The sequence below is a fragment of the Dendrobates tinctorius genome, unplaced genomic scaffold, assembly GCF_039654945.1.
Source record: "Dendrobates tinctorius isolate UK_male_01 unplaced genomic scaffold, ASM3965494v1 ptg000143l, whole genome shotgun sequence".
Classification (NCBI taxonomy): domain Eukaryota; kingdom Metazoa; phylum Chordata; class Amphibia; order Anura; family Dendrobatidae; genus Dendrobates; species Dendrobates tinctorius.
The window spans coordinates 17,389,914-17,417,013 of NW_027361810.1; the positions used below are offsets into that span (position 1 = coordinate 17,389,914).

The window sequence follows — 27,100 nt, forward strand, 5'->3', positions numbered from 1 at the left end:
CATCAACATGGCATTTCCGGCCACAGAACTGCCGCTCACTGGATTTTTTTTCTTTTTCGGACCATTCTCTGTAAACCCTAGAGATGGTTGTGCGTGAAAATCCCAGTAGATCAGCAGTTTCTGAAATTCTCAGACCAGCCCTTCTGGCACCAACAATCATGCCACGTTCAAAGGCACTCAAATCACCTTTCTTCCCCATACTGATGCTCGGTTTGAACTGCAGGAGATTGTCTTGACCATGTCTACATGCCTAAATGCACTGAGTTGCCGCCATGTGATTGGCTGATTAGAAATTAAGTCTTAACACACAGTTGGACAGGTGTACCTAATAAAGTGGCCAGTGAGTGTATATTCTAAAGCTGTGTGCACAGTAAGCTTTTTAGAGGTGGTCAAAAACAATGAGTTTTGTACTGGAACCCACTTCAGGAAATGTTCCTTCTTTTGGGGGAGTTTTAGAACCTTTTTTTAGGAGTTTTATTTTGTTGTAGCATTTTTTGACCCTTTTGATTGAACTGTTTGTAGCTGCTTAAAAAAGAAAAAAGTGACATGTACTTTCTTTTCTTACCACAGGACATTAGGGGAATCAAACACTCAAAAGATTGAACATATGAACAGCAAAGTGGCATTCCAATAGAAATCAATAGGAAAATATTTTAAAATATATTTGGAGGGTCAATCATTCCATACCAAAGAGGGCTTAAAAATGCAACTTGACATCCTAGTTTTGGAAGACAATAATTTGTCTTTGGACATCATAAATGATTATAAAGCATTTACAATTACCGGTTGGTCAAAAAGTCCTGAGACGACCATCTTAACCCGTTTTTATCTTTGGTAAGTGTATGGGAAGTTTTAGCCCATTTAACAAAAGAAGTGGATTACGAACAATGTAATTTTACATATTCCCTTTTAGTGTTACTTACAAGACTTTTGGGGGAAGGGAAGTGTGTCTAGATGACTCTGTATGGTCTCCTTAGTTTATGGCATGTACTGTCTTGTAATTGCCCACATTTAGAGGTCCTCTCCAACTAACTGTACTCTTAGAGAACATGAAAAAAACAGTTATATTGTCCAGGGCTCAATCTCCAAATTCTCCAAGTAATAAAAAGAGCTTTATTAATCCATTAAAAAGATAGGAAAGTTTAAAAATAGGGCATCCTGCAAAAAAATCCTAGGCGTTTCAAACCTAGAAATATGTACGTTTCTTAGTCACTCTTGGAGAACACCTAATTTATAGATGACTTCTGCCAACAAGTTTCCTGAAGAAGACAATACAACTCCTTTTTGAAGAAAGCCTAATGGGTGATGCGCTGATAACACGGAGGACAGTAGTTAACAGACATACCCTCAGGCACTTGCACCTTGGCTATTTAATCCATATTCTTATTAAAAACTCTACTTTAGCCTCAAATTAAACGTATAACTCTGCTCCTGGTCTACCTGCCATTTGTTGTATTCCTGTGTAGCAAAAGGACCTTGGGGACCTCTGTGACACCAGGGCCTGGATGTGACTGCTATATTTGCTCCCTAGAGGGTGGATCCAAAACAAATGTCTCTTCCTTATACTGTACATGTGTTTTAACAACCATTTTAAGGTGTAAATATCACCGCAATACACCGGCGCTCCCAGCAGTAACTGCTGAAGCTGCAAGTGCTCAAGCTGTTACTGTGCAGATAACTGGCAATAAAAATGATACCAAGATATAACAAATAGTGCACTGCGCTAAAGTTGCTGCTGTATAGATAAAGGAATGTCAATGATTAGAAATAGAAAAAGAGCAGCATACAAATGATGTCCTGCCTACCTTCGATCAGAGCGGTGCTTCGATAACAAAGAGTCCTGAGTGCTGGAGCAGGACGACGTGATCTAACCGGACACTGGTGATCACACAGGATCATGCCGACACGTGGAAAGTGTTAAGTGTACCAGATGGAGGGAGGCTGGGGACCGGAGAGCGTCCTCCCCTGGATGGCACCCACCTACCCTCCCCAGAATCTGAGTACACGCGGCGTGCACCGGCTGGAGAATGCCGCTGACAGTGTCGGAGAGTGGAAGGGGCGTGGACTGGGTGACCGGTTAGATCACGTCCTCCTGCTCCGGCGCTCGGGACTCTTTGTTATCGAAGCACCGCTCTGATCGAAGGTAGGCAGGACATCATTTGTATGCCGCTCTTTTTCTATTTCTAATCATTGACATTCCTTTATCTATACAGCAGCAGCTTTAGCGCAGTGCACTATTTGTTATATCTTGGAACCATTTTAAGGTGGACTGGGCCTATACCATGAGATCGGGGCTTTGAAGTTCACCACAGTAGAATGGACAGGTGGCTGTGGATGTGCATTTCTTTCTATTCGCTTATATAGGAGACCCAAAAACTACTGAGCAAGCAATAAGTCTCAAGCAAATACATGGCCACCTCCTGACTACGGGTGACACACTACGAGGTCTCAATCTCGTGCATTTATCCACTTTTTCCATTTTCATTTATGTAAGTTTAATAAACAAAACTGCTGAATGAGCAGCATTGATTCAAGTTAATGGAGAAAGCTGCACCTGTGTTTGAAATCGAGGCCTCATTATGTATAGTCAGGCATAGAGATGTGGCCATGCATGTTCATCTCTCATCGTTAGCTTGAGAGTTGTCAGCAGTTTTTCAGAAATGCCTTACAAGTGAATGGAAAGAACTCTACATGTGTGTGAGATTATGGCCTCCTCGTGAGCAGCTCTCTCAGAGTTTTTGCTTGCTCAACTTTTTTTTAACTAGTTGGGATGGTTGGAAATTCGGGTTCTGGTACCTAACCCAAACTTTTTAAAAAGTTCAGTTAAGGGTACCAGAACAATAGCAGAACTTCTATCAGAACCCTAACCTCATTGAAAATAATGGATACCTGGGCTGCTCTCTCTCTCAACAACTCTCAAGTGAATAGGAAGAGCTGCGTATGCTCAGTCAGCTCCACTACCCAGTGGCCTCTTGTGCATGTGCACTCTCTTCATTTACTTTTATGGGAGTTATGACAAACGTCTGAGCGGGTGGCAAAAACTCTTCACTTAAAAGAGAAGAGGCTTCTATTTTCCTTCATGGACAGCTCTTTCCACTCACTCGTATGGCAATTCCAAATATCTACACAGAAAACGTCAAAAACTTTCAAGTAAAGAGAGAGAGATCGGCGCATGCGCAGACACCTCTACATTCACAGCCATGAATGATGGGGCTTCGATCTCAAGATAGATTTGGGTCCCATCGATGTGTATGCCAGAAATGTCCCTGATGTAACAACAACTTTAAAACTGCTGTGAGTTTTATAAAGTACTTTTAATGGAAAGTCAGTTACATTTGAACAATGGCCATCATAAAATATAATCACAGCCATTCCTGCTAAAACAACTATATTTTGGATGAAAACCTGAGACTAGTAAATGTCAGGGCAATCACAGCTGTTCGGATGCATTATGGAATTTATACAGCTGCCCCGACGGCAATCTTTCCAATGAACGGCAGTTATGTCGTTCCGTATAATGAAAAACTGTGGAATGATTTTTATTCTTGTGTAATTTCCAGTGAATGGATTGAGAAATATTACTGATTCAGCGTTCCCTATGTGTTTTTGTTTATTGAAGTGAAATCTCTCGAGGTTCTTTTTTTATTCCAATTTTTTGCCTATTTGGCTTTTAATGTTAGCTCAATGTCCTCTTTTTGCTTTGTGAAACCATAGGCTGCGCTGCTCGGAGTCTTAAGTTTTTCTATCACAAGGACTTGGGAGCAATTGAGCATATTTTCAGCGCGGTCAGTGGCTGTCAACAAGCGTTATTTTATTGCAGCTGGAAAAGACATGGAAAGGTGAAGCATTTTTTTTTCTTGTTTCTTCTTTTTTTCCTTTTTCTATAATATCCTGTTTTGTTTTCTTTGCTATAGTGCATGAAATGGAAATGGGAAATCGCAAAAGGACAAAGTGGATACAGCAGCAGGGACTCCTATTATGCAGAACAATACTGCACAGCGTAAACTCAAGAGCGCACATTTATGGAAAAAAAACGCCGGTCTAAGTTACGCAAATCAGTGGAGCGATATGCGTCAAAGTAATTAAATATACAAACTTATAGTTACATCTTATAACTGTACACTCACTGGCCACTTTATTAGGTACACCTGTCCAACTGTGTGTTAAGACTTAATTTCTAATCAGCCAATCACATGGCGGCAACTCAGTGCATTTAGGCATGTAGACATGGTCAAGACAATCTCCTGCAGTTCAAACCGAGCATCAGTATGGGGAAGAAAGGTGATTTGAGTGCCTTTGAACGTGGCATGATTGTTGGTGCCAGAAGGGCTGGTCTGAGAATTTCAGAAACTGCTGATCTACTGGGATTTTCACGCACAACCATCTCTAGGGTTTACAGAGAATGGTCCGAAAAAGAAAAAAAATCCAGTGAGCGGCAGTTCTGTGGCCGGAAATGCCTTGTTGATGCCAGAGGTCAGAGGAGAATGGGCAGACTGGTTCGAGCTGATAGAAAGGCAACAGTGACTCAAATTGCCACCCGTTACAACCAAGGTAGGCAGAAGAGCATCTCTGAACGCACAGTGCGTCGAACTTTGAGGCAGATGGGCTACAGCAGCAGAAGACCACACTGGGTACCACTCCTCTCAGCTAAGAACAGGCATCTGATGGCTACTTTCAGCAGGATAATGCGCCATGTCATAAAGCTCGATTCATCTCAGATTGGTTTCTTGAACATGACAATGAGTTCACTGTACTCAAATGGCCTCCTCAGTCACCAGATCTCAATCCAATAGAGCATCTTTGGGATGTGGTGGAACGGGAGATTCGCATCAGGGATGTGCAGCCGACAAATCTGCGCCAACTGTGTGATGCCATCATGTCAATATGGTCCAAAATCTCTGAGGAATGCTTCCAGCACCTTGTTGAATCTCTGCCACGAAGAATTGAGGCAGTTCTGAAGGCAAAAGGGGGTCCAACCCGTTACTAGCATGGTGTACCTAATAAAGTGGCCAGTGAGTGTATATACCAGCCATTAGCAGGTGTTGAAAGGGAAATGGTCACCACGGAAATCGCTATTTTCCAGCAGATATAGGGTTAATCTGCAGGTAAGTAACATTATAATGCTTTATGGCCGCCTTACTGAAAGTGGGACCACCGGAAGAATATTAATGTATCTCCTCCCAGGAGCTGCCAGCTTTCAGTTATGGGGCGTGCACAGACACAGTAAATTAAAGTCACCGTTTAGAGCACCGATCAGTATATTGCACACGGTGGCTGTAAGCACGCCATGGAACTTAGATTGACAGCTCGCTTTGCATAGTGCCAGGATGTGCTTACAGTCACCGCTTACAGTATAGTAAGTGGCGCTGTGAGTGGTGACTGTAGCCAGTCTGTGCGCGCCCCATGACTGAAAGCTGTCAGCTCCTGGGAGGAGATAAGTTATTTTTTTCCCAGTAGCCTCACTTTCAGTAAGGCATCCATGAAGTATTTTAATGCTACTTAACAAATTAACCCTATCTCCACATATAAATAGAATTCTCTGAGTTGACAGGTTACCTGTAATATAAAATATTTGTCCTTTTCCATATGTTTTAACTTCTCATAGCAACTGCAAAATTAGTTTGTTTTTTTTTATTTTACATTTTGTTTTACACTTCCTGTAGGGAACGCGAACCTGCAATCAATCTTTTTTGTACTATAGTAAATCAAAGGTCTTCTATGAAGTCCAGCCAGTGACCGGTCTTCATAGGCGAAAAACAATGGCAGCAAATGCGGCCTTCAGCAGGTCCCCTCCACCCTGGCTGATGTGATACGTATTAGAATTCAGGGACCACATAACCTGTATAGAGGCACCTCTGGAATCGCTGCAGTTACTCTTGAGTCCTGACTGTATAATACACCCCGTTCCTATCCTGTGTGGGGTGAGTCCGCTCCATATGCTCACACCCGTTCCATGAAATAATAGTACATTATGGAGCATGATGGGAATTAACCAACATTTTAACTAACTTTTGTTTTCCTGGAGACTATTGTTTGTCTATTTTAAAATTTTTAATTTGTTGACAAAAACTGCAAACTTTAGGGCAAGTTTGTGACTCCATCATTTATAGCTTTTTTGAATAGTTAATGACACATTCTGACATGAAGGAAACTTGTAATCAGAAACGGACATATTATTTGTTTATTTTTTCGTGTAAATACATTTCTTAAGGCATTTCGATGTATTGTTTCCCACCAAACTTTCATTATACAAAATAAATACTGAAATCTTGCAGTTTTTACTCTGATTCCCATAATAGGGTCAAACAGTAATAGGTAAAACTTATAAATACTGTGGATAACCTCGGATCCACCACTCACAATTCTCCTCCTCCGACTCCTTACTCAATGACCTTTGCACAGGCCAAAGAGCATGTCCACAGCTCTTTCTATCATAGAAGGCAACACACAATTGCAGTCTTACTCTCCTATGGTTTATGTGGCTGCTGCAGAGCAAATTTTTGATTGCTATCAATCGCAGCTCAGACAATATGGCCATCCCATAATCGTGTGCACAAAATAGATTCTAATAAAATCTCCCTTTATAAAATAAAAGGAATAACATACAAATATCCTTCGTTATCTGGTTTTAATTAGTAGAAACAATATAGGGGATACATTCCCTTTAAACTGGATAGTAAATATCAGTAATCGAGTTTTGCATTGTAAATTTTGGAGAAGGTGATGAAGGGTCTGGCAGTGATTGTTTAACCGTCTATAATCTTTTAATGATACTTAGATGAGATTTCTATGTCTTTGCTAATTACAATTCAGAGGTTCTCAGTACCCAGCTGCAAATGTGATGGAACCAGCAAAAGCTAAGACCCCTGAAGTTTCGAATCATTTAAGGTCCAATAAATGGGACTTCCACGTCTCCCAATAACAGGTTTCTGAAGGACTTGGCCAGAATGGAGTGCCGCGTACCTGTAGGGAAGTGGACTGACCTATGGACCTGTCTGAAGTAGGAAAGTGAATGTGAGATGTGCCGTAAATATACTGGACATGAACTGGTGTATACATGTGGGGAGACAGCTAGAAATACTGGAAGATGGTGAAGTACTGGGCTTTGGCCGTTAGGCGGAGACAAAGAACAGCAGGAAAAGGAGATGTGCAGTACTAAGATTTGGCCACAAGATGGAGATAGAGAACAATGAGGAAAGGGCTTAACAGCAGCTTAAGGCTAGGAAACTGCATAGTCATGGTGGGCGGAGATACGGGAACTCGAGAGGGGGAATTCCCAAGGAGGGGAATAAAAAGGGAGAGAGAGTTCCAGAAGGAAGCCAGTCCAGGGGGAGGAGCTGAGCAAAGGAAGAGACTGGAGGAAGAAGAGACGAAAAGAGGAAGCGCTCCAGAGGGGACTGGAAGGAGAGACGGTCAGGGGGTGGCCCTAACAGGATAGCCGCAGGACAGAGGAAGCCCGGGGGTACCAGGCAGATGGACTCGGACAGGCGAAGCGCTGTGGTGGTAGGCCTAGGGCAGCCACAGCGATAGAACCACGAGGGACGTCACTACAAAGGAAAGCAGGAAGGTGAAAGGTACCCGGGCCTGTGTGTATGGAGGCTGTCGTGTTGCTGTGGTCGTCGGGAGGATGACCAATAAAGAAGACCTGTTGAACGTAGTTTCTGTCTCCAGTCTGTTCACAGCGCAAAAGGACCACCCCTCAGTCGGCACACGTACCTACATACCATCACAAGACTCATTTTCTATGGAACTGCAAAAAAATGGTGAGTAATGTATCTACTGCTGTAGAGAAATAATGAACTTAGCATGGAATTTCAGAGTTCCGTCTTCGAGACTGATGGTGATTTCAGCAGACAAACCTCCACCCATCCATAAGTTATCAACTATCTCTGTTAGAAATTTCCCTCTAAGCTCTCTCCATTTCTCCATCATATCTTTGAGAAAAGATACAACTAAAAGCCATCATCATGCTCTATAAATACACTTTGTAATGTATTGTATAAATTTCTCGATGTAACAACGTATTTAAGAACCGTAGAATGACTTATCCTGATGAGCCTTATCGTGCTGCTCTCATCAAAAAACCATAAAGGCATAAATCCACTAAATAATGCCAAGGGAAAGCGGTGCTTTGCAAAGGAAAAGTCCTGTCGTTTTAAGCAGATGAAGATGGGTCGCGATGGTCCATGGCATGTTCACACAGCATTGCATTTATCAGCCTGATAGTGCACATGGGTGTTACTAGTTTATTAGAGCAGACAGCAAATGAGATACACAAGAGCGGATTTGATTTCAGGACGGGGAATAAGACTTCTAACCTCTCTCACAGTTATCTTCATCGCTGCCATCTACACAGTCATGGACGTCGTCGCAGAGCCACCGTATTGGGATACAATAAGCCTTATTTCGGCATCGGAACTGGTTTTCTTTACAGTCAGTCACACAATCAACCTAAGGAATTGAAAAATAAGAAAAAAGTTGAGTCTGACCTGTGACAATAGCATAAGAATTGCAATGAAGAACAGCAACCAACGTAGAGAGTTCAGGCACCTACAATGCAAGCGTTCTATGGAGAAGAGTGACATTTTGAGCTGAATATGCAGCAAAATCAGCATATAACAAGCCATCGACTTGTAAATGTTTTACCACTGTTCTCAGAAACACTGACCAGCTTCTGGAAGTAGACTTAAGAATCTCTAAGTTTTCAGCATATTACAATGACACGTCTGCCATCCTAGTAGACCAAAGAGCACAAACATATTGCGCTATCATATCATAAGGAAGAGGTCTCCCAAGATGTAGGGATAACTTTAGAGTTTCGGAATTTCTTGTTGTAATATCCAGGCCAGTGCCTGTTCCTTTTGTTTCTACCTTGGTTGCTGGGAGGCACCAAAACTTTGTTGATGGCGTCACGGGGTGGCTGTGTGGTGGGCCTATTTTATTCTTACGTTTTTTGGTGTTTCTTAATCAAGGAGCAATGGGATTAATTCCTGGCTCCTTTCTTTGTGCCCTGAAAAGGGCTGTCATCTATTTAAAACTCTGAACCTCAGTGTCATGATTGTGAACGGGATATCCTTTCCTGTCCTTGCAGGGTTAATTGTGTGTGGCCTCCCTTTGATTCCAGGAGGGCTATAAGTAACCGCCCCTCCCAGGGGTTCCTTGTCGGTGATACATTCATTCCTGGCTAAGTAGCTGGCTCCTGGTGTGCTTTCATACTGCTTTGTCTGTTTCTGCCTTCAAGTGTTTGACCCGGTCTGTCCTCTTGTTCTGAGTATTGCCTTGTGATTCTGTGCTGATTGTCTGTTCCTGGTTCTGACCCCGGCTTTATATTCTGACCCATTGGTACTTCTCTGATATCTTCAGTTTCCTGACTTCTGGCTACGTCCTGACAAGTCTTTGTGTTTCATCCTTTGGCACTGCTCCGACCTCCTTGCTTGACTTCGGCACGTCCTGACTACTCTCTGGCTTCACTGGTCACCGTCACTACTCGTTGTCTGGCCCCGGCCACTCCCTCAGAGGTCACGTGCTTCAGGTCCTTCACACCGACAGGTACGCTCCCTGCCTCTCTCCCCACACACTTTAGGACCTTCTGGTTTCCCTGGAACATGTGTGCAGATTTCTGTTTAAAGTCTGCAACAGTGTTCATTATACTCTGACTCTCACTGCCAGTTAGAGCTTCTCTTCTCTAGTTCTGTCTTGTGCTATCTGCTCCCGTTTGCTTGTTGACTTTCTGTTTTCTGACAGCAACCTGACTATTCTTTATCTTCTAATTTTGTGCCTTGACTGCCTACCTGATTCTGACCTGGTTACATTAAGTTCTTTTGCAGCTGGCTCGCTTCACCGGCCAGCAGAACTTTCATTGAAGAAATCCAGTGAACCCCGTTGTAGCTTCATATCTTTGTACAAGGATTAAGGGGCAAAGAACGGGGTTCCTTTGGAATCTGCCAGACTAGCATCAAGTCTGTTGAAGGTAGCCTTTTTGAGCCTTCGGGCTTGGACAGACATTATACTTATCAATTTGCCAAAAGGTAGCATATATATATATACACACACACACAGTATATATATGTAGCATACATTCTTGTAATTTACTTTATGAGAACTTGACTTTAAGACTCATTGGCATCAATGTTGCCGATGCAGGGGTAAACCTTCTTACCTCATCTGAGCCATCGGCACAGTCATATTCACCATTACACCTTAGGTAGGCCGAGATGCACCCACCACTGTCACAGACGTACTCGGTGGTAGAACAGGTCGGGGAGGCTGTAAGAAAAAAATAGATGTGCTATTTGTTGATTTTGAGCAGAGTTTGCAAAAATGGCGAATTTACTAATTATTCTGGCATGAGGGTAGTGCCTATGTTCTATGGCTGGTGGAAGTCTAATGGTGGAAGTCTAAAGTTTCATCAGTTACAACATTGTTTCCATTGTTATTTCAAATCAAATACAAACATTCATGGCATTTCACTGATCGTCTGATGTAGATTTCACACTTCTCTTTAGGTCTGGGAAAATTACGGGACATCAAATGTAACATTGCATCCGCATCCACTGAAAAGCTGATGTGGCTGAGGACGTGCTTGTTTAAATGTGGTTTTCTTGGATCATGTATATAACGAGGTACTATAAAGAGCGAAAAATGCAAAGACACACGATTTTGTAAAAGAACGCCACAAAAGTGTGCAACGGGTATAGGGGACATCTAGAAAGCATTTTAAAAACTACAAAACATTTTTTTAAATTGAATTTAGGGCTGGAAGTCCCTTCTAATTCTACCAAAACTTAAAACCTGAATAGACAATAAAATACAATGCAGAATTTTTTCATAAGCTTTTATAAACTGCACGGTTCCTTATATGTTGAGAGGAAAACAAATGTAGCAATGAAGAACCATCCTATAATGAGCTCTTTTGCAAAACTGATTTTAAAACAAAGGAAGTAAACTTCATTCAACTTCAAAAAAACATTACCACTAATGGTATTTTATTTACATATAAAACAGACACGCCGTCACTTAGCTCTGAACTCAGCCTTGAACAATAAAACTTCTAAATGTAATTTGTTTCAAAAGTTGAAAAGTGTTTTTCTTGATTTGTTCAAAATTTTTTATAGGGCTATGCCTCAGCGCACATGAGACAATACTGTCTAAGGCTAGTTTCACATTAGCATTTTTTAGCACTGCGCTTCGTGCGCAATAGATACGCATGCAAAAAAACGCATCATGCGTTTTGCATGCATTTGCGTTTTTTAGGCGCATGCGATTTAACCAGTTTGTAGCCATGTTGACTCTTAAAACGCATGCGATTTCTAACGCAGGCGTGCGCATGTCTATGCGCACGCCTGTGTTCCCATAGACTGTAATGTGTTATTTTGGCGCATTTGTGCACCTGCGTTTTTTTACGCTGCTGGACGGACCCAAACATGCAACAGATTGCGTCTGGCGTGCCTAGGTGCAAACTACAAAAACACGCAGGCGCACAACAACGTATACAAACGCGTGCAAACGCTAGACCATGTGCCCCCATGTTAAACATAGGGGAGCATGGCAAATGGATGCGCATGATGCGCTGCACTAAAAAACGCTAATGTGAAACCAGCCTAAGGCCTTCTTCACACGTCCATTTTTTATGTCCCTATGCAGTCTATTTTTTAAGGACCGTAAACATGGACATACGCACAAACATTGTATTCAATGGAGGTCAGCACATGCCAGGTTTTTCCCATGTGAAAAACCTTCAGACAAATTTTTTTGCGTAGGATGGACAAAATGCATGCCGCACATGTGCACACTGATGACACACAGATAACATCCGTGTGTCATCAGCGTGACACATACCGGTGCCTGGGAGGAAGTGGTACAGTTCTCGCTGTTCCCAGGTGCCGGCTGCTAAAGGCAGTTCTCATTATCATCTCCTGATTGCACCGAAATCAGCATCACCAGAAGACAATGATGGGAGATGTATTCAGCTGCTTCTCGCCTGGTAAAAGCCGTACAGTTTGTGCTGATCCCATGCGCTAGCTGTGGCAGGCGACTCTCATCATTGTGGCCTGTTCTCCCTGTGATTACCATGACCAGGCAACAATGATGGGAGTAGTATTCAGCAGCTGTGTACTGTAACGCCTCTACAAAATAAAGAATTAAAGGAAAAAAATGGCATAAGCTCCTGTGCAGTTTTCATAACCAGCAGAGGGAAAGCCCACAGCTGGGGGCTGATGCTAATAATCTGGGATAAGGGACACTACCCCATGGTGTTCGCAGATTATTAATAACAGCTCACAGCTGTTTGCTTAGCCTTTCCACGTGAATATACAGGGAACCCCAGAAAAAAAATGACTTGGGTCCCCCTATAAATTAAAGCGAACAAAGGCTAAGCACACAGCTGTGGTTTGATAGTAATAGCCTGGGAGGTCAGAGATATTACCCCCTCCCAAGCTACAAACATCAGTCCTCAGCACCCCCAGAAATGGTGCATCCATAAGATGCACCAAATCTGGCACTTAGCTTCACTCTTCCCACTTGCCCTGGTGCAATGGCAAGTGAGGTAATAGGGTTGGGGTTCATGTCAGCTTTGTATAGTCAGCAGACATCAAGCCAAGGGGTTGGAAATGTAGAGGAGTTTATAAGACACCCCCATTACTAACCCCATAGTAAGTTTGGAAATAAACACACAGCAAGAATAAAATCCTTTATTTGAAATAAAAAAAACACTCTGTTTTACACATTTATTTAAAAACAAAAAACAATGTTATACTCACCCTATGCCTATTCCACTGAAGCCCTAGTCCCCTGTAAAAGACAGAAAATAATAAACAACCATTATACTAATTTTACGCCTCATCCATTGAAGCCCTTGTTCCCTGTGAAAAAAACAAAATAATAAATCACAATATTCTTCACCTTCAAGAAGTGAAGATTATCAATACTAGCCTTTGCTGTCATCCATCTTGTCAATACAACCAGAACAGTGGCATGATGCGAAGTTCCAAGCTGAAAACCTTGAGACAATAAGATGCTGTGAGTCAGCTTCAGTGATGGGCGGTGATGTCGTATAGATTACCGCAGGTCACTGAAGGTATATTCCCAGGCTCACTTCACCGTGAGCACCCCAATGAACTGTGGTGAGGTCAATGACATCGCTTTGAAGAGGCTACTTGCAAGTTTAAATTCCCAATTGCATGGCCTATAAGTCTTCCTATGCCAACTTGGCACATTCCACAGTGAAAAACTTTAATCTTTACACTTCATATCACTGGAGGATACAGACAGAAGAGAGCCCCTATGTCAGAACATAATACGAGCCTTTTGATGTTCAGTAACTCATCATAATGCACAATTCCACCTGCTTTGGGGTTGGAAATGGGCTTCCTTAACTCTTGGAACCTTGTGCAGCTACACAGATTGCAGGAATGATTTGTCTGCCCCTGCTCCACATATCATAGTGAGTCATACTGTTTTATAAATTGAATGTATCTATGGTCTGTCTTGTATAAGATATTTCACAAAAAAATAAAAAAGTGCCATTTTTCATTAGAGTCCTGAATTTGATTTTCATCCATTTTTTTGCTTTAGTGTTACATTTTTTTATAAATAAATGTACAACTTTCTTCTACCCAATTAACCGTAAGAAAATGACACACTTGAATAAAGCATTTATCCATTCCATGACAATCAGTCCGCAATAAAAAAAAACAGACATGCTAGCAAGCCAATAGATAATAGATATGTGTTCTATCTTTGAAAAATATGGATTGAACATGCTCATGAAGACTTGATGCTTGAATGAGACATGTTTCCGCCACCTATTAGTTGAGCCAAAATTTTCGCATTTTGTGCCACCTCTTAGGCCACTCTGCAATAATACGCCCCCTTTTAGCGAAGCCACGGAAAGTGAAAAATGCATAAGAAATTAGCAAGTTTGAAAATATAAATTGAGAAAGGCTTTATAACCACTTAATATATTCTTATTATGATCGATGTCTGAACCTTGGGTTTTGCAGCCATTGATATTCCACTGGAAAAAAAAATACAACGTAGTTGTAGAGACTTCTGCCTTCTTTTATAAAATGCTTGTCTGCGGTGAAGGTTACTATTAATGATGCTTAATTAGCCAAGCTGCGGCTGTGAGAACAGATGATAAAGGATGCGATAAAGACGAGAGTGCTTGACACAAGTGTTTAATACCTCCGAGACTTTCGATAGCCTCTCGAGAGCTGTGTTTGTAAACACTTTGATGGTTGCAATATCTGATGCTGATGTCAGTGAAAAGAACACTATACAAAGAAATGAAGGATAGAAGGGCCGATTCATTAAGTAGTTTATGGCAGTAAACTGCCTGATATCTCACAAAAATTTTACAACTTTTGGCATTTTTACGCAAGCGCCGGCCAATTCTGACAACGTTTTGAATAGTGGACAGAGATTCATTAGGAGGGGGCAAGGTTAAGCCAACAAATTCAACACAACAGTGCCGTAAATTATGGAAGAAATGTATTTCAATCCCCAGTTGGAGTACACGTGACGTACAGCATCTGAAAGATGAGCCAAAATTATTAATTGAGCCGTAGACGTAGATGAACTTGTTGCAAATGTGATATATTTTGATCCGGCATCAATGAAAAGACAGATATTGCCCAACGTTTCGACCCATTTGTGGTCTTAATCAAAGACATCTGTGTGGGTAGTGGCCAGGTGTATGGGGTATGAATGGAGTCCGGCGCATTGAGCTCTAAATTGACCACAAATTGGTCAAAACATTGAGCAATATCTGTCTCTTCCTTAACGCCGGATCAAAATAAATCACATGAGCAACAAGTTAATCTACGTCTCTCTTTGTCGGTGCTGAGGTTGTCATTATAGTGTTATAGGATCATTGTTCTTTCCTCAAGCATGACTGCTACTACAAGCAGTGTTGCCGGTTGACCTTATGTGGATCCAAAATCATTAAGAGGCCTACTACTCTTAGTGGATTTAGGGTATCTTACTCCAGTGCACTGTTCTATAAGATTGTCACAAAAAACACCAGTCTTGAAGAATTGAGGCCAGTCTTGGGAGAGAACACATATGATAATTTACTACAGACCAGTATAATTTTTCTCTAGCAGAAGATTAAAAGTGAGGCTTTAGCCAAGTGAGCAGGATCTACCGTTTCTGGTTTCGAGACTGAGCAGTGGGGGAGGCTCCTGCTGCATCCAGTTGTCTTACAGGCAGCCAGTCACTGGTTAAAACTAAATAAAAATCTTCGTAGACATTACATTAATGAAATGTATTATACTGCCTAACATCTTCATCAGTTCCATTTTAAAAATGTATGTTCTATGGGTCAGTCGTTCCAAGAATTGTTAGTTGTACTTTGACAAAAAAAAGACAAAGCTGAGCAGAACTACATCTGAACCTGAGCAACATATTTTAAAGAGTTGAGCATAGTAACTCATACTTGCCAACTTTCCCAAAACTTTCAGAAAAGTTGGCAAATCTCCTGGGTCTCATTGAAGACTTTCAAAAGATTTCTTCTGGCTCAGTGTCTCAGGAAGGCAAGGATAGAGATGTTACAACATTGATGCCCTGATCTATCTTCCTTGTTTTCTACTAGCAAGATGTATTCTGTTCATATTACTATTCAAAAAGTTTCCTTGTATTTCTTCTTGAATATAATCTTCAATTGTGGGCAGGCTCTTCAATATTGCCCAAGAGTGTAGCTATATGGATGCAGAAATAGTTGTGATATAAGTGCCCAAGACGTCATAGTGGTTGTTTTGCCACGTAAGACATCAGTATTATAAATGGCACATGGTAAGACATCAGTATCATAAATGGCAAATGGTAAGACACCGGTATCATAAATGGCACATTGGTAAGACATCAGTATCATAAATGGCAAATGGTAAGACACCGGTATCATAAATGGCACATGGTAAGACACCGGTATCATAAATGGCAAATGGTAAGACATCAGCATCATAAATGGCACATGGTAAGACATCAGCATCATAAATGGCACATGGTAACATACCAGCATCATAAATGGCACATGGTAAGACATCAGCATCATAAATGGCACATGGTAAGACACCGGTATCATAAATGGCACATGGTAACATACCAGCATCATAAATGGCACATGGTAAGACATCAGCATCATAAATGGCACATGGTAAGACACCGGTATCATAAATGGCACATGGTAAGACACCGGTATCATAAATGGCACATGGTAAGACATTAGTATCATAAATGGCACATGGTAACATACCAGCATCATAAATGGCACATGGTAAGACACCGGTATCATAAATGGCACATGGTAAGACACCGGTATCATAAATGGCAAATGGTAAGACATCAGCATCATAAATGGCACATGGTAAGACATCAGCATCATAAATGGCACATGGTAACATACCAGCATCATAAATGGCACATGGTAAGACATCAGCATCATAAATGGCACATGGTAAGACATCAGTATCATAAATGGCACATGGTAAGACACCGGTATCATAAATGGCACATGGTAACATACCAGCATCATAAATGGCACATGGTAAGACATCAGCATCATAAATGGCACATGGTAAGACACCGGTATCATAAATGGCACATGGTAAGACACCGGTATCATAAATGGCACATGGTAAGACATTAGTATCATAAATGGCACATGGTAACATACCAGCATCATAAATGGCACATGGTAAGACACCGGTATCATAAATGGCACATGGTAAGACATCAGTATCATAAATGGCAAATGGTAAGACACCGGTATCATAAATGGCACATTGGTAAGACATCAGTATCATAAATGGCACATGGTAAGACATCAGCATCATAAATGGCACATGGTAACATACCAGCATCATAAATGGCACATGGTAAGACATCAGCATCATAAATGGCACATGGTAAGACATCAGTATCATAAATGGCACATGGTAAGACACCGGTATCATAAATGGCACATGGTAAGACATCAGTATCATAAATGGCAAATGGTAAGACACCGGTATCATAAATGCACATGGTAACATACCAGCATCATAAATGGCACATGGTAAGACACCGGTATCATAAATGGCACATGGTAAGACATCAGTATCATAAATGGCACATGGTAAGACACCGGTATCATAAATGGCACATTGGTAAGACATCAGTATCATAAATGGCAAATGGTAAGACACCGGTATCATAAATGGCACATGGTAGGACACCGGTATCATAAATGGCACATGGTAAGACATCAGTATCATAAATGGCACATGGTAAGACACCGGTATCATAAATGGCACATGGTAACATACCAGCATCATAAATGGCACATGGTAAGACACCGGTATCATAAATGGCACATGGTAAGACATCAGTATCATAAATGGCAAATGGTAAGACACCGGTATCATAAATGGCACATGGTAAGACATCAGTATCATAAATGGCAAATGGTAAGACACCGGTATCATAAATGGCACATGGTAAGACACCGGTATCATAAATGGCACATGGTAAGACATCAGTATCATAAATGGCACATGGTAAGACACCGGTATCATAAATGGCACATGGTAAGACATCAGTATCATAAATGGCAAATGGTAAGACACCGGTATCATAAATGGCACATGGTAAGACATCAGTATCATAAATGGCACATGGTAAGACACCGGTATCATAAATGGCACATGGTAAGACACCGGTATCATAAATGGCACATGGTAAGACATCAGTATCATAAATGGCACATGGTAAGACACCGGTATCATAAATGGCACATGGTAAGACATCAGTATCATAAATGGCAAATGGTAAGACACCGGTATCATAAATGGCACATGGTAAGACATCAGTATCATAAATGGCACATGGTAAGACACCGGTATCATAAATGGCACATGGTAAGACATCAGTATCATAAATGGCAAATGGTAAGACACCGGTATCATAAATGGCACATGGTAAGACATCAGTATCATAAATGGCACATGGTAAGACACCGGTATCATAAATGGCACATGGTAAGACATCAGTATCATAAATGGCACATGGTAAGACACCGGTATCATAAATGGCACATGGTAACATACCAGCATCATAAATGGCACATGGTAAGACACCGGTATCATAAATGTTAATCCTGAATGCTATCTATGTGTTTTCAACTCTGCAAGCTTATATCTGGTAACCAGCTTTTCCAATCTCTGCTCTGAATCCACTCCTGTGTCTCCATTCAATGTCAGCAAGCAGTTAATCCTGAATGCTATCTCTGTGTTTTCAACTCTGCAAGCTTATATCTGGTATATAGTTTTTTCAACTTACTCTGCTTGTCCCCTTATGTTGTGAGGTCAAGAAACTTTTCAAAGTGCTTTATGATCCATGTAGTGCTGGACATGTGTTTATTTGACCACAACATTTTATTGGGTCCTGGTGTCTCAATTTAGTGTGATTGATTAACGAGAAGAGAGAGCCACAAAAAAAAAAAAAAAAACTTAGCCTTAACCTCCTATATATTCAGACCAAGCTAGGGGGAGCATTTATGCAGGGGTGGCATTTATGCACATGTAATCGAAGTACATGTATCAAAGTACTTCTGGCAGTTATAACATGGCAGTTAGAAAGGGCAGGAGACAGGTAAGACATTTATATACATCTACTCTCTGTACATTTGGAGTACAACAAATATATACCATATGCATTTGTGTAATTTTTATCCTGGCCGCTGCATTCACACACATCCACCGCCCTGGCATTAACTCTCCACACTCCATCCATATTGGCCCCTCGCTTCTTTCCTCTCCTATGTATAGCTCTCATGCTCTTTTCACATTGTTAAATTGCACAGATCCAGCCAGTCCCACCATTCAACACCAGAGACGCTCTCACAAATCACTTAACCATCTGCTCACTCTTTCTATCCTCCTTCTCCTAGTTGCAGGAGACATTGCTCCCAACCCTGGTCCCCCATGTTATAGAAAGTCAAACCCCCCCACTGCTACACTCAGAAACCCCTCTAATCTTATTAATATTCCCTGCATGCCATCTGTCTCTCTTAATTGTGCACTTTGGAATTCTCGCTCAGTGTGTAACAAACTCTCCTTCATTCATGACTTTTTCCTTTCTAATTCTCTTAACCTCCTGGCTCTTACTGAAACCTGGATCCAGCAGTCAGACACGACCGCTGCTGCTGCTCTTTCATACGGGGGGCTACACTTCTCTCATACCCCAAGATCAGACAATAGAGCTGGTGGAGGCGTTGGTCTGCTCCTATCACCAAAATGTACCTTTCAGGTTATCCCTCAAGTACCCTCACTTGTCTTCCCTTCTTTTGAGGTCCATGCTGTCAGACTCTACACCCCCTTCTCCATGCGAGTGGCGGTGGTGTATCGTCCTCCCGGCCCCTCCCATCAGTTCCTGGATCATTTTGCCACTTGGCTTCCACATTTTCTCTCCTGTGACATCCCTACCCTCATCATGGGAGATTTCAACATCCCCATTGCTCTTCCCCTCTCCCCATCTGCTACTCACCTTTTATCTCTAACCTCCTCATTTGGCCTTTCGCAGCTTACTAATTCTCCAACGCATGAAGACGGAAACTCCCTCGACTTGGTCTTCTCTCGGCTTTGTGCAGTGGATGATTTTGCAAACTCCCCTCTCCCGCTCTCTGACCACAATCTTCTTTCATTCTCTATCAAGAACTGCCAGGCTGCTCAGGTCACCCCCACTGTCCAGACTTATAGAAACATACAGGCCATTAACACCCAGAAACTTCTGAAGAACTTGCAGTCTTCATTGGCCCCTATCTCCTCCCTCTCATGTCCTGATTCTGCATTGAAGCATTACAATGAAACACTTCAAACTGCCCTGGATGAATTTGCACCCCCTATAAATAGAACACCACAACGCAGACGGCGACAACCCTGGCACACGGTGCAAACACGTTTCCTGCAGCGGTGCTCCAGGTGCGCCGAACGTCTGTGGAGAAAATCCAATCTACACGAAGATTTCATCCATTTTAAGTTTATGCTTAGAACATACAACACTGCCCTTCACCTCTCCAAACAAACCTATTTCAACACCCTCATCATCTCACTGTCCAATAACCCGAAACGTCTTTTTGACACTTTTCATTCTCTACTCAATCCAAGAGTACAGGCCCCAACCATGGAGCTCCGAGCTGACGATCTGGCCAATTACTTCAAAGAAAAAATTGACCAGATCCAACAGGAAATTATCTCCAAATCCCCTCATACCATGCACTGTCCTCCCTCCCCCACTGCATCTAACTCACTCTCTGATTTTGAACCAGTCACAGAAGAAGTAAGCAGGCTCCTTGCATCTTCTCGCCCAACTACTTGCACCAGTGACCCATTTCCATCACATCTCCTCCAGTCCCTTTCCCCTGCTGTCACCCCTCACCTAACTAAAATATTTAACCTCTCTCTCTTCTGGTATTTTTCCCTCATTTAAGCATGCCATCATACATCCACTACTTAAAAAACCATCCCTCGACCAAAACTGTGCCGCTAACTATAGACCTGTCTCTAATCTTCCCTTCATCTCTAAACTCCTGGAACGCCTGGTCCACTCCCGTCTTATCCGCTATCTCTCAGAAAACTCTGTTCTCGACCCTCTCCAATCCGGTTTCCGCTCTTTACACTCCACTGAAACTGCCCTCACTAAAGCCTCTAATGATCTGCTAACAGCTAAATCAAATGGTCATTACTCCATGCTAATTCTCTTGGATCTCTCTGCAGCATTCGACACTGTGGATCATCAGCTCCTCCTCACTATGCTCCGTTCCATTGGCCTCAAGGACACCGTTCTCTCCTGGTTCTCCTCCTATCTCTCCGACCGCTCCTTTACTGTTTCTTTTGCGGTTCCTCCTCCTCTCACCTTCCCCTTACTGTTGGGGTTCCTCAAGGATCGGTTCTAGGCCCCCTCCTCTTCTCCTTGTACACTGCCCCTATTGGTCAAACAATCAGTAGATTTGGTTTCCAGTACCATCTCTATGCTGATGACACCCAATTATACGCTTCTTCTCCTGACATCACGCCAGCCTTTCTAGAAAACACTGGCGATTGTCTAAACGCTGTGTCTAATATCATGTCCTCACTATATCTGAAACTGAACCTGTCAAAGACTGAACTCCTTGTGTTTCCTCCCGCTACTAATGTACCTATACCCGACATTGCTATTTCTGTGTGTGGTTCCACTATTACTCCCCAGCAACATGCCCGCTGTCTTGGGGTCATACTTGATTCCGAGCTTTCCTTTGCCCCCCACATTCGATCACTGGTTCGCTCTTGTCATCTGCACCTCAAAAACATTTCTAGAATTCGACCTTTTCTTACTTTTGACTGCAAAAACTCTTACTGTTTCTCTTATTCATTCTCGTCTCGACTATTGTAACTCTCTTCTAATCGGTCTCCCTCTTACAAAACTCTCCCCTCTCCAATCTGTCTTGAATGCTGCAGCCAGGATCATATTCCTCACCAATCGTTACACCGATGCCTCTACCTTGTGCCAGTCATTACACTGGCTACCCATCCACTCCAGAATTCAGTATAAACTTATTACCCTCACCCACAAAGCCCTCCATGGCTCAGCACCACCCTACATCTCCTCCCTTGTTTCAGTATACCACCCTACCCGCGCCCTCCGTTCTGCTGATGACCTGAGGTTGGTATCCTCAATAGTCAGAACCTCCCACTCCCGTCTCCAAGACTTTACACGTGCCGCGCCAATTCTTTGGAATGCACTTCCCAGGTCAATACGATTAGTCCCCAATCCCCACAATTTTAAGCGTGTCCTGAAAACGCATTTATTCAGACTGGCCTATCGCCTCAACACATTAACCTAACCTATCCCTGTGTGGCAGAGCCAAAAGTTTTACCATAACCAGGTTCCCAGCATCATGTTCCCACATGCTTTATCCATCCATTAGCCCTCTGTGTCTGTACTGTTACACACTTAACATTATGGCTGGTCCATACAATCAGGGCAACTGTTACCACCCTGCTTTCGTGTCTACCTCTTTCCTCATAGACTGTAAGCTTGCGAGCAGGGCCCTCACTCCTCTTGGTATTTGTTATAATCTACTGTATGTGATTATTGTTATGCTGTAATGTCTATTGTCTGTACAAATCCCCTCTGAAATGTAAAGTGCTGCGGAATATGTCGGCGCTATAAAAATAAAATTTATTATTATATTATTATTATAAATGGCACATGGTAAGACATCAGTATCATAAATGGCAAATGGTAAGACACCGGTATCATAAATGGCACATGGTAAGACACCGGTATCATAAATGGCACATGGTAAGACATCAGTATCATAAATGGCACATGGTAAGACACCGGTATCATAAATGGCACATGGTAAGACATCAGTATCATAAATGGCACATGGTAAGACACCGGTATCATAAATGGCACATGGTAACATACCAGCATCATAAATGGCACATGGTAAGACACCGGTATCATAAATGGCACATGGTAAGACATCAGTATCATAAATGGCAAATGGTAAGACACCGGTATCATAAATGGCACATGGTAAGACACCGGTATCATAAATGGCACATGGTAAGACACCGGTATCATAAATGGCACATGGTAAGACACCGGTATCATAAATGGCACATGGTAAGACATCAGCATCATAAATGGCACATGGTAAGACATCAGCATCATAAATGGCACATGGTAACATACCAGCATCATAAATGGCACATGGTAAGACATCAGCATCATAAATGGCACATGGTAAGACATCAGTATCATAAATGGCACATGGTAAGACACCGGTATCATAAATGGCACATGGTAATATACCAGCATCATAAATGGCACATGGTAAGACATCAGCATCATAAATGGCACATGGTAAGACACCGGTATCATAAATGGCACATGGTAAGACACCGGTATCATAAATGGCACATGGTAAGACATCGGTATTATAAATGGCACATGGTAAGACATCAGTATCATAAATGGCACATGGTAAGACACCGGTATTATAAATGGCACATGGTAAGACATCAGCATCATAAATGGCACATGGTAAGACACCGGTATCATAAATGGCACATGGTAAGACACCGGTATTATAAATGGCACATGGTAAGACATCAGTATCATAAATGGCACATGGTAAGACACCGGTATTATAAATGGCACATGGTAAGACATCAGCATCATAAATGGCACATGGTAAGACATCAGTATCATAAATGGCACATGGTAAGACATCAGCATCATAAATGGCACATGGTAAGACATCGGTATTATAAATGGCACATGGTAGGTATCTTTTGCCGATTTTTTTAGAGCATCAGAGCAATCACGTTACACCACTATTGTTATTATAATATTATGTATATCTACTAATATTCTGAACATAATAATGCAGAATTATTAGACTACCTGGCTCGCAATTTTTTTCATCATCCCCAGTCTTGCAGTCCTCGTGTCCATCACATTTCCATTTGGCGGGTATGCACTGTCCCGTGGCACACTGGAATTGATCTTTGGAGCAGCCATTCTCACAGTTTCTCTGCTCAAACAGAAAGATAGGAAATATATTTCCGTAAATTAAAAAAAACAATAGGAAAAGGAGCCAAAAGTCGAGATGGAAGCTTTGTAGTGAAGCTGCATTATGGAGCTTGATTTGGAAACATCTGATCCCACTCTGAGATCATTATTGATCCACATATTTCTTGTGGTCAAGAAGAATTCTATAGCTTTCTTCTGGAAAAAAAAAAAAAAGTATATTCCCAAATTTTCAGAAATTATTAACACAATTTCTTCTCATACGTTTTAGGAATACAAATATGCCGTAGAAAATAAATAGGTATGAAAAATTCAAAAGTAAATGGGAAGCTTGGTCGTGTTTATGTCCCTGAGGGAAAGTTTTATTGGAACAATTTGATTTTGGAATTGAATATTTGGAAACATTGTATGTTAGTCATTGGTTTGGACAATTCTGACCTATGTATATTTTTGATTCCATTACTGTGAAAGTCTGTTACATATTTCCTGAAGCTATTATACTTATGTAAAAGATGATAATCTTTTGTTTATATCTGATTGTTTAAATCTGAGTTCTCCCTTTGTTGCTCCCATTTTCCTCGCTTTACCTTGTTCCTCCCCTGATAAATATTTCCTTAACCCCCATTCCTAATTTCTTCTCCCCTCTCCTTACCCATGAATCAAGTGCCACCCATTCGAGGTTAACATCTTAAAACTCAATATTAACCCTTTAAATGGTCTTGAAACATGACTTAGGATAAGAAGCCAATCCAGAAGCTCCTTTTGTCGACACATTTCAGGGCCTTTACAACTCATCAGCGCAAAGCAAGAAAAAGAATTGGTTGTCTGGGTGAGAAGTCTTTGCACTGATGAGGGGCAAAAAATACAAAATAGATGTTTACAAATAGTGCTTCTGCTTGGGCTCCTTATCCTAAATCATGCTGCAAAGCCCTTTAAATGGTTGATATTGACTTTTAGAAATGCTTCTTCTTCTCTAAAGAGGCTATTTGCATATTTAAAACTTTCTGCGCTCTCTTATAATACACTGGGGATAGCCAGATAGCCCTTGTTCGGTGTGTCCACTCCGACTATTTTTCTCTGGGTTGACAACAAAGTACAAGAACTTTATAACTTTTTTTTTAACTTTATTTTCTCGTCTAAAGTAAATCATTGCCCAGGCTTTTTCCGTCACCCCCAGCAATCTGTAATAACGTGTAAAAGAAAGGAGCAACAAGTCATTTTTTTTTGCTCCCTTTGTATCCACATTTGATGGTCATTCTGCCTTTCTATAGGCTTTACTCAATCTAATTGTGAAGCAAGAACTAGATAAATGTGACCATTGCTCGCAGGTAATAAACCCTTTCTTTGTCTACTTTGATGGAAAATAAGGATTTTTTTTTTCCTCTTAGGTAAAGAGAAAAATAGAAACCCAGCTCAAGGCCATGCTTTATTTGCAATGAAATGAGAGGACGGAATTGAAGTGCCATATTTCAATTTTTGCAATCTAGTTCACCATTCTCTGGAGCCTTTTTAGAGGAACATATTTGAATTTTCTGTAGACTTTCAATAATATTCTAAGTTGCCGGAAAAAAAAAAAAAAAGTTTTATGTAAAGTTAGAAAAAAAGAAATATCATAGAAGTAGCAGATTCAAGAAGAAAAATAAAGAGCGTGCACTGCGTCCCAGGTCAAACAATGCCGACAGAGGAGTACAGGAGGGGACCACAAAAGAACGGAGGGCTCAACCAAAGGGTAACAGTCTAAGGAGTCCACGTCAGGTAGAAGGCAAGAAAAAGGCGCCACGAGCTGGAGACATTCACTGCAACACATCGCCTTAGTGCATTATATCAAGCGGACGAGCTGTGCAGACACATGTCCTGATGAGCGGCCACATGTAGAAACATATAGCAGAAACATCTCCTGACAGCAAGTCACAAAATCATGTTTTTTTTTCTCAAAGCCGGTGATTTTAGGATTTATAAACATCCTAACATGAGAAGCATAACCAAACATGAATGCAAAAGTGAACTACCCTATTGAAAAATAGATAAAAATGTCTAAAAATATAGCACAAGAATCCATAAAAAGTTAAGAACCAGACAAAAGAAAAAATGGTCAGGGAAGTTAGAGGCCCCAAAGGATGGCACCATGCAGATGGGCATGCGCGATGGAATGATGAGTAAGTATAAGAATAGTAGCAGACTCCATTTTGCTGCATGTCTACTATATATGTGTGTATATATATCTATAGCTAAACACACACACACATATATATATATATAGATATATATATATATATATATATATATATATATATATATATGTCAAAGGCCTAGGTGAATGATACCAGTAATAATGATAAGGTAAAAATATATATATATATATAGCGGTTCCGGCTTTAATCAATAACCATATATTTAAATAGTAATGGTTGACATCCAACATATCATAGTGACCAGAATCACACTCTGCAGAGAAAAGCACCAAAATATAATTTAATTTAAACAATTTTACAGTAAGATGAAGTGCATGGTACAAACCAAGTCTTAGGCACAACTCGACGCGCGTTTAAAAAAGCATGCTTCATCAGGGGTAGCATGTAATCTATCTATCTAACTATCTCTCTATTATTTACCTATTATTGATCTATTATCTAGCTATCTATTACTCTATCTATCATCTATCTACAGCTCTGGAAAAAATTAAGAGACCGCGACATCAAATCCCTGTCATGGGCAGCCCATTGACCAGACCTGAACCCCATTGAAAACCTCTGGAATGTAATTAAGAGGAAGATGGATAGTCACAAGCCATCAAACAAAGAAGTGTGAAAAATGAGGATGAATGACCTCATGGAGATCAACATCCAACACTGCAGAGACACCATCACATGTTTCTCAACGCAGTGATTCTAGAGCAATGCCCCCATCCCTTATGGGAAATATGCAAAAACGTGCAAAACACAAGCCGCGGAGACACCATCACATGTTTCTCAACGCAGTGATTCTAGAGCAATGCCCCCATCCCTTATGGGAAATATGCAAAAACGTGCAAAACACAAGCCGCGGAGACACCATCACATGTTTCTCAACGCAAGCAATGACTAGCCAGGTTAGTCATTGCTTGCGTTGAGAAACATGTGATGGTGTCTCCGCGGCTTGTGTTTTGCATATCACACAAAGAAGAACTGCTGACATATGTGTACCAGAAGTGGTATAAGGTCACCCAAAAGCTGTGTGAGAGACTGGTGGAAAGCAGCCAAGACGCAGGAAAGCTGTGATTAACAATCATGGTTGTTCCACAAAATATTGATTTCTGAACTCTTCCTGAGTTAAAACCTTAGTATTGTTGTTTCTAAATGATTATGAACTTGTTTTCTTACCATTATTTGAGGTTTGCAAGCACTCTGCATTTTTTTTTTTTAATTTTCACCATTTCTCATTTTCAGAAAAATAATACAAAATGTATTGCTTGGAAATTCGGAGACGTGTTGTCAGTAGTTTATAGAATAAAAGAGCAATTTACAGTTTACTCAAAAATATATAGATAAAAATCAGACAAACTGAA

General features: G+C 41.3%; 1 protein-coding gene across 1 annotated transcript in view; it reads right to left on the reverse strand.

Annotated features, from left to right (window-relative positions):
• LRP1B (LDL receptor related protein 1B) overlaps positions 1–27,100 on the reverse strand; it is a 1,871,059-nt gene that overhangs the window by 128,766 nt on the left and 1,715,193 nt on the right. Inside the window, exons 69-71 of the mRNA XM_073545568.1 lie at positions 23,431–23,560; positions 10,160–10,266; positions 8,319–8,451 (exon numbers count right to left, since the gene is read on the reverse strand). Coding sequence (XP_073401669.1) covers positions 8,319–8,451; positions 10,160–10,266; positions 23,431–23,560 — 370 coding nt within the window. The remainder of the gene's footprint in view (positions 1–8,318; positions 8,452–10,159; positions 10,267–23,430; positions 23,561–27,100) is intronic.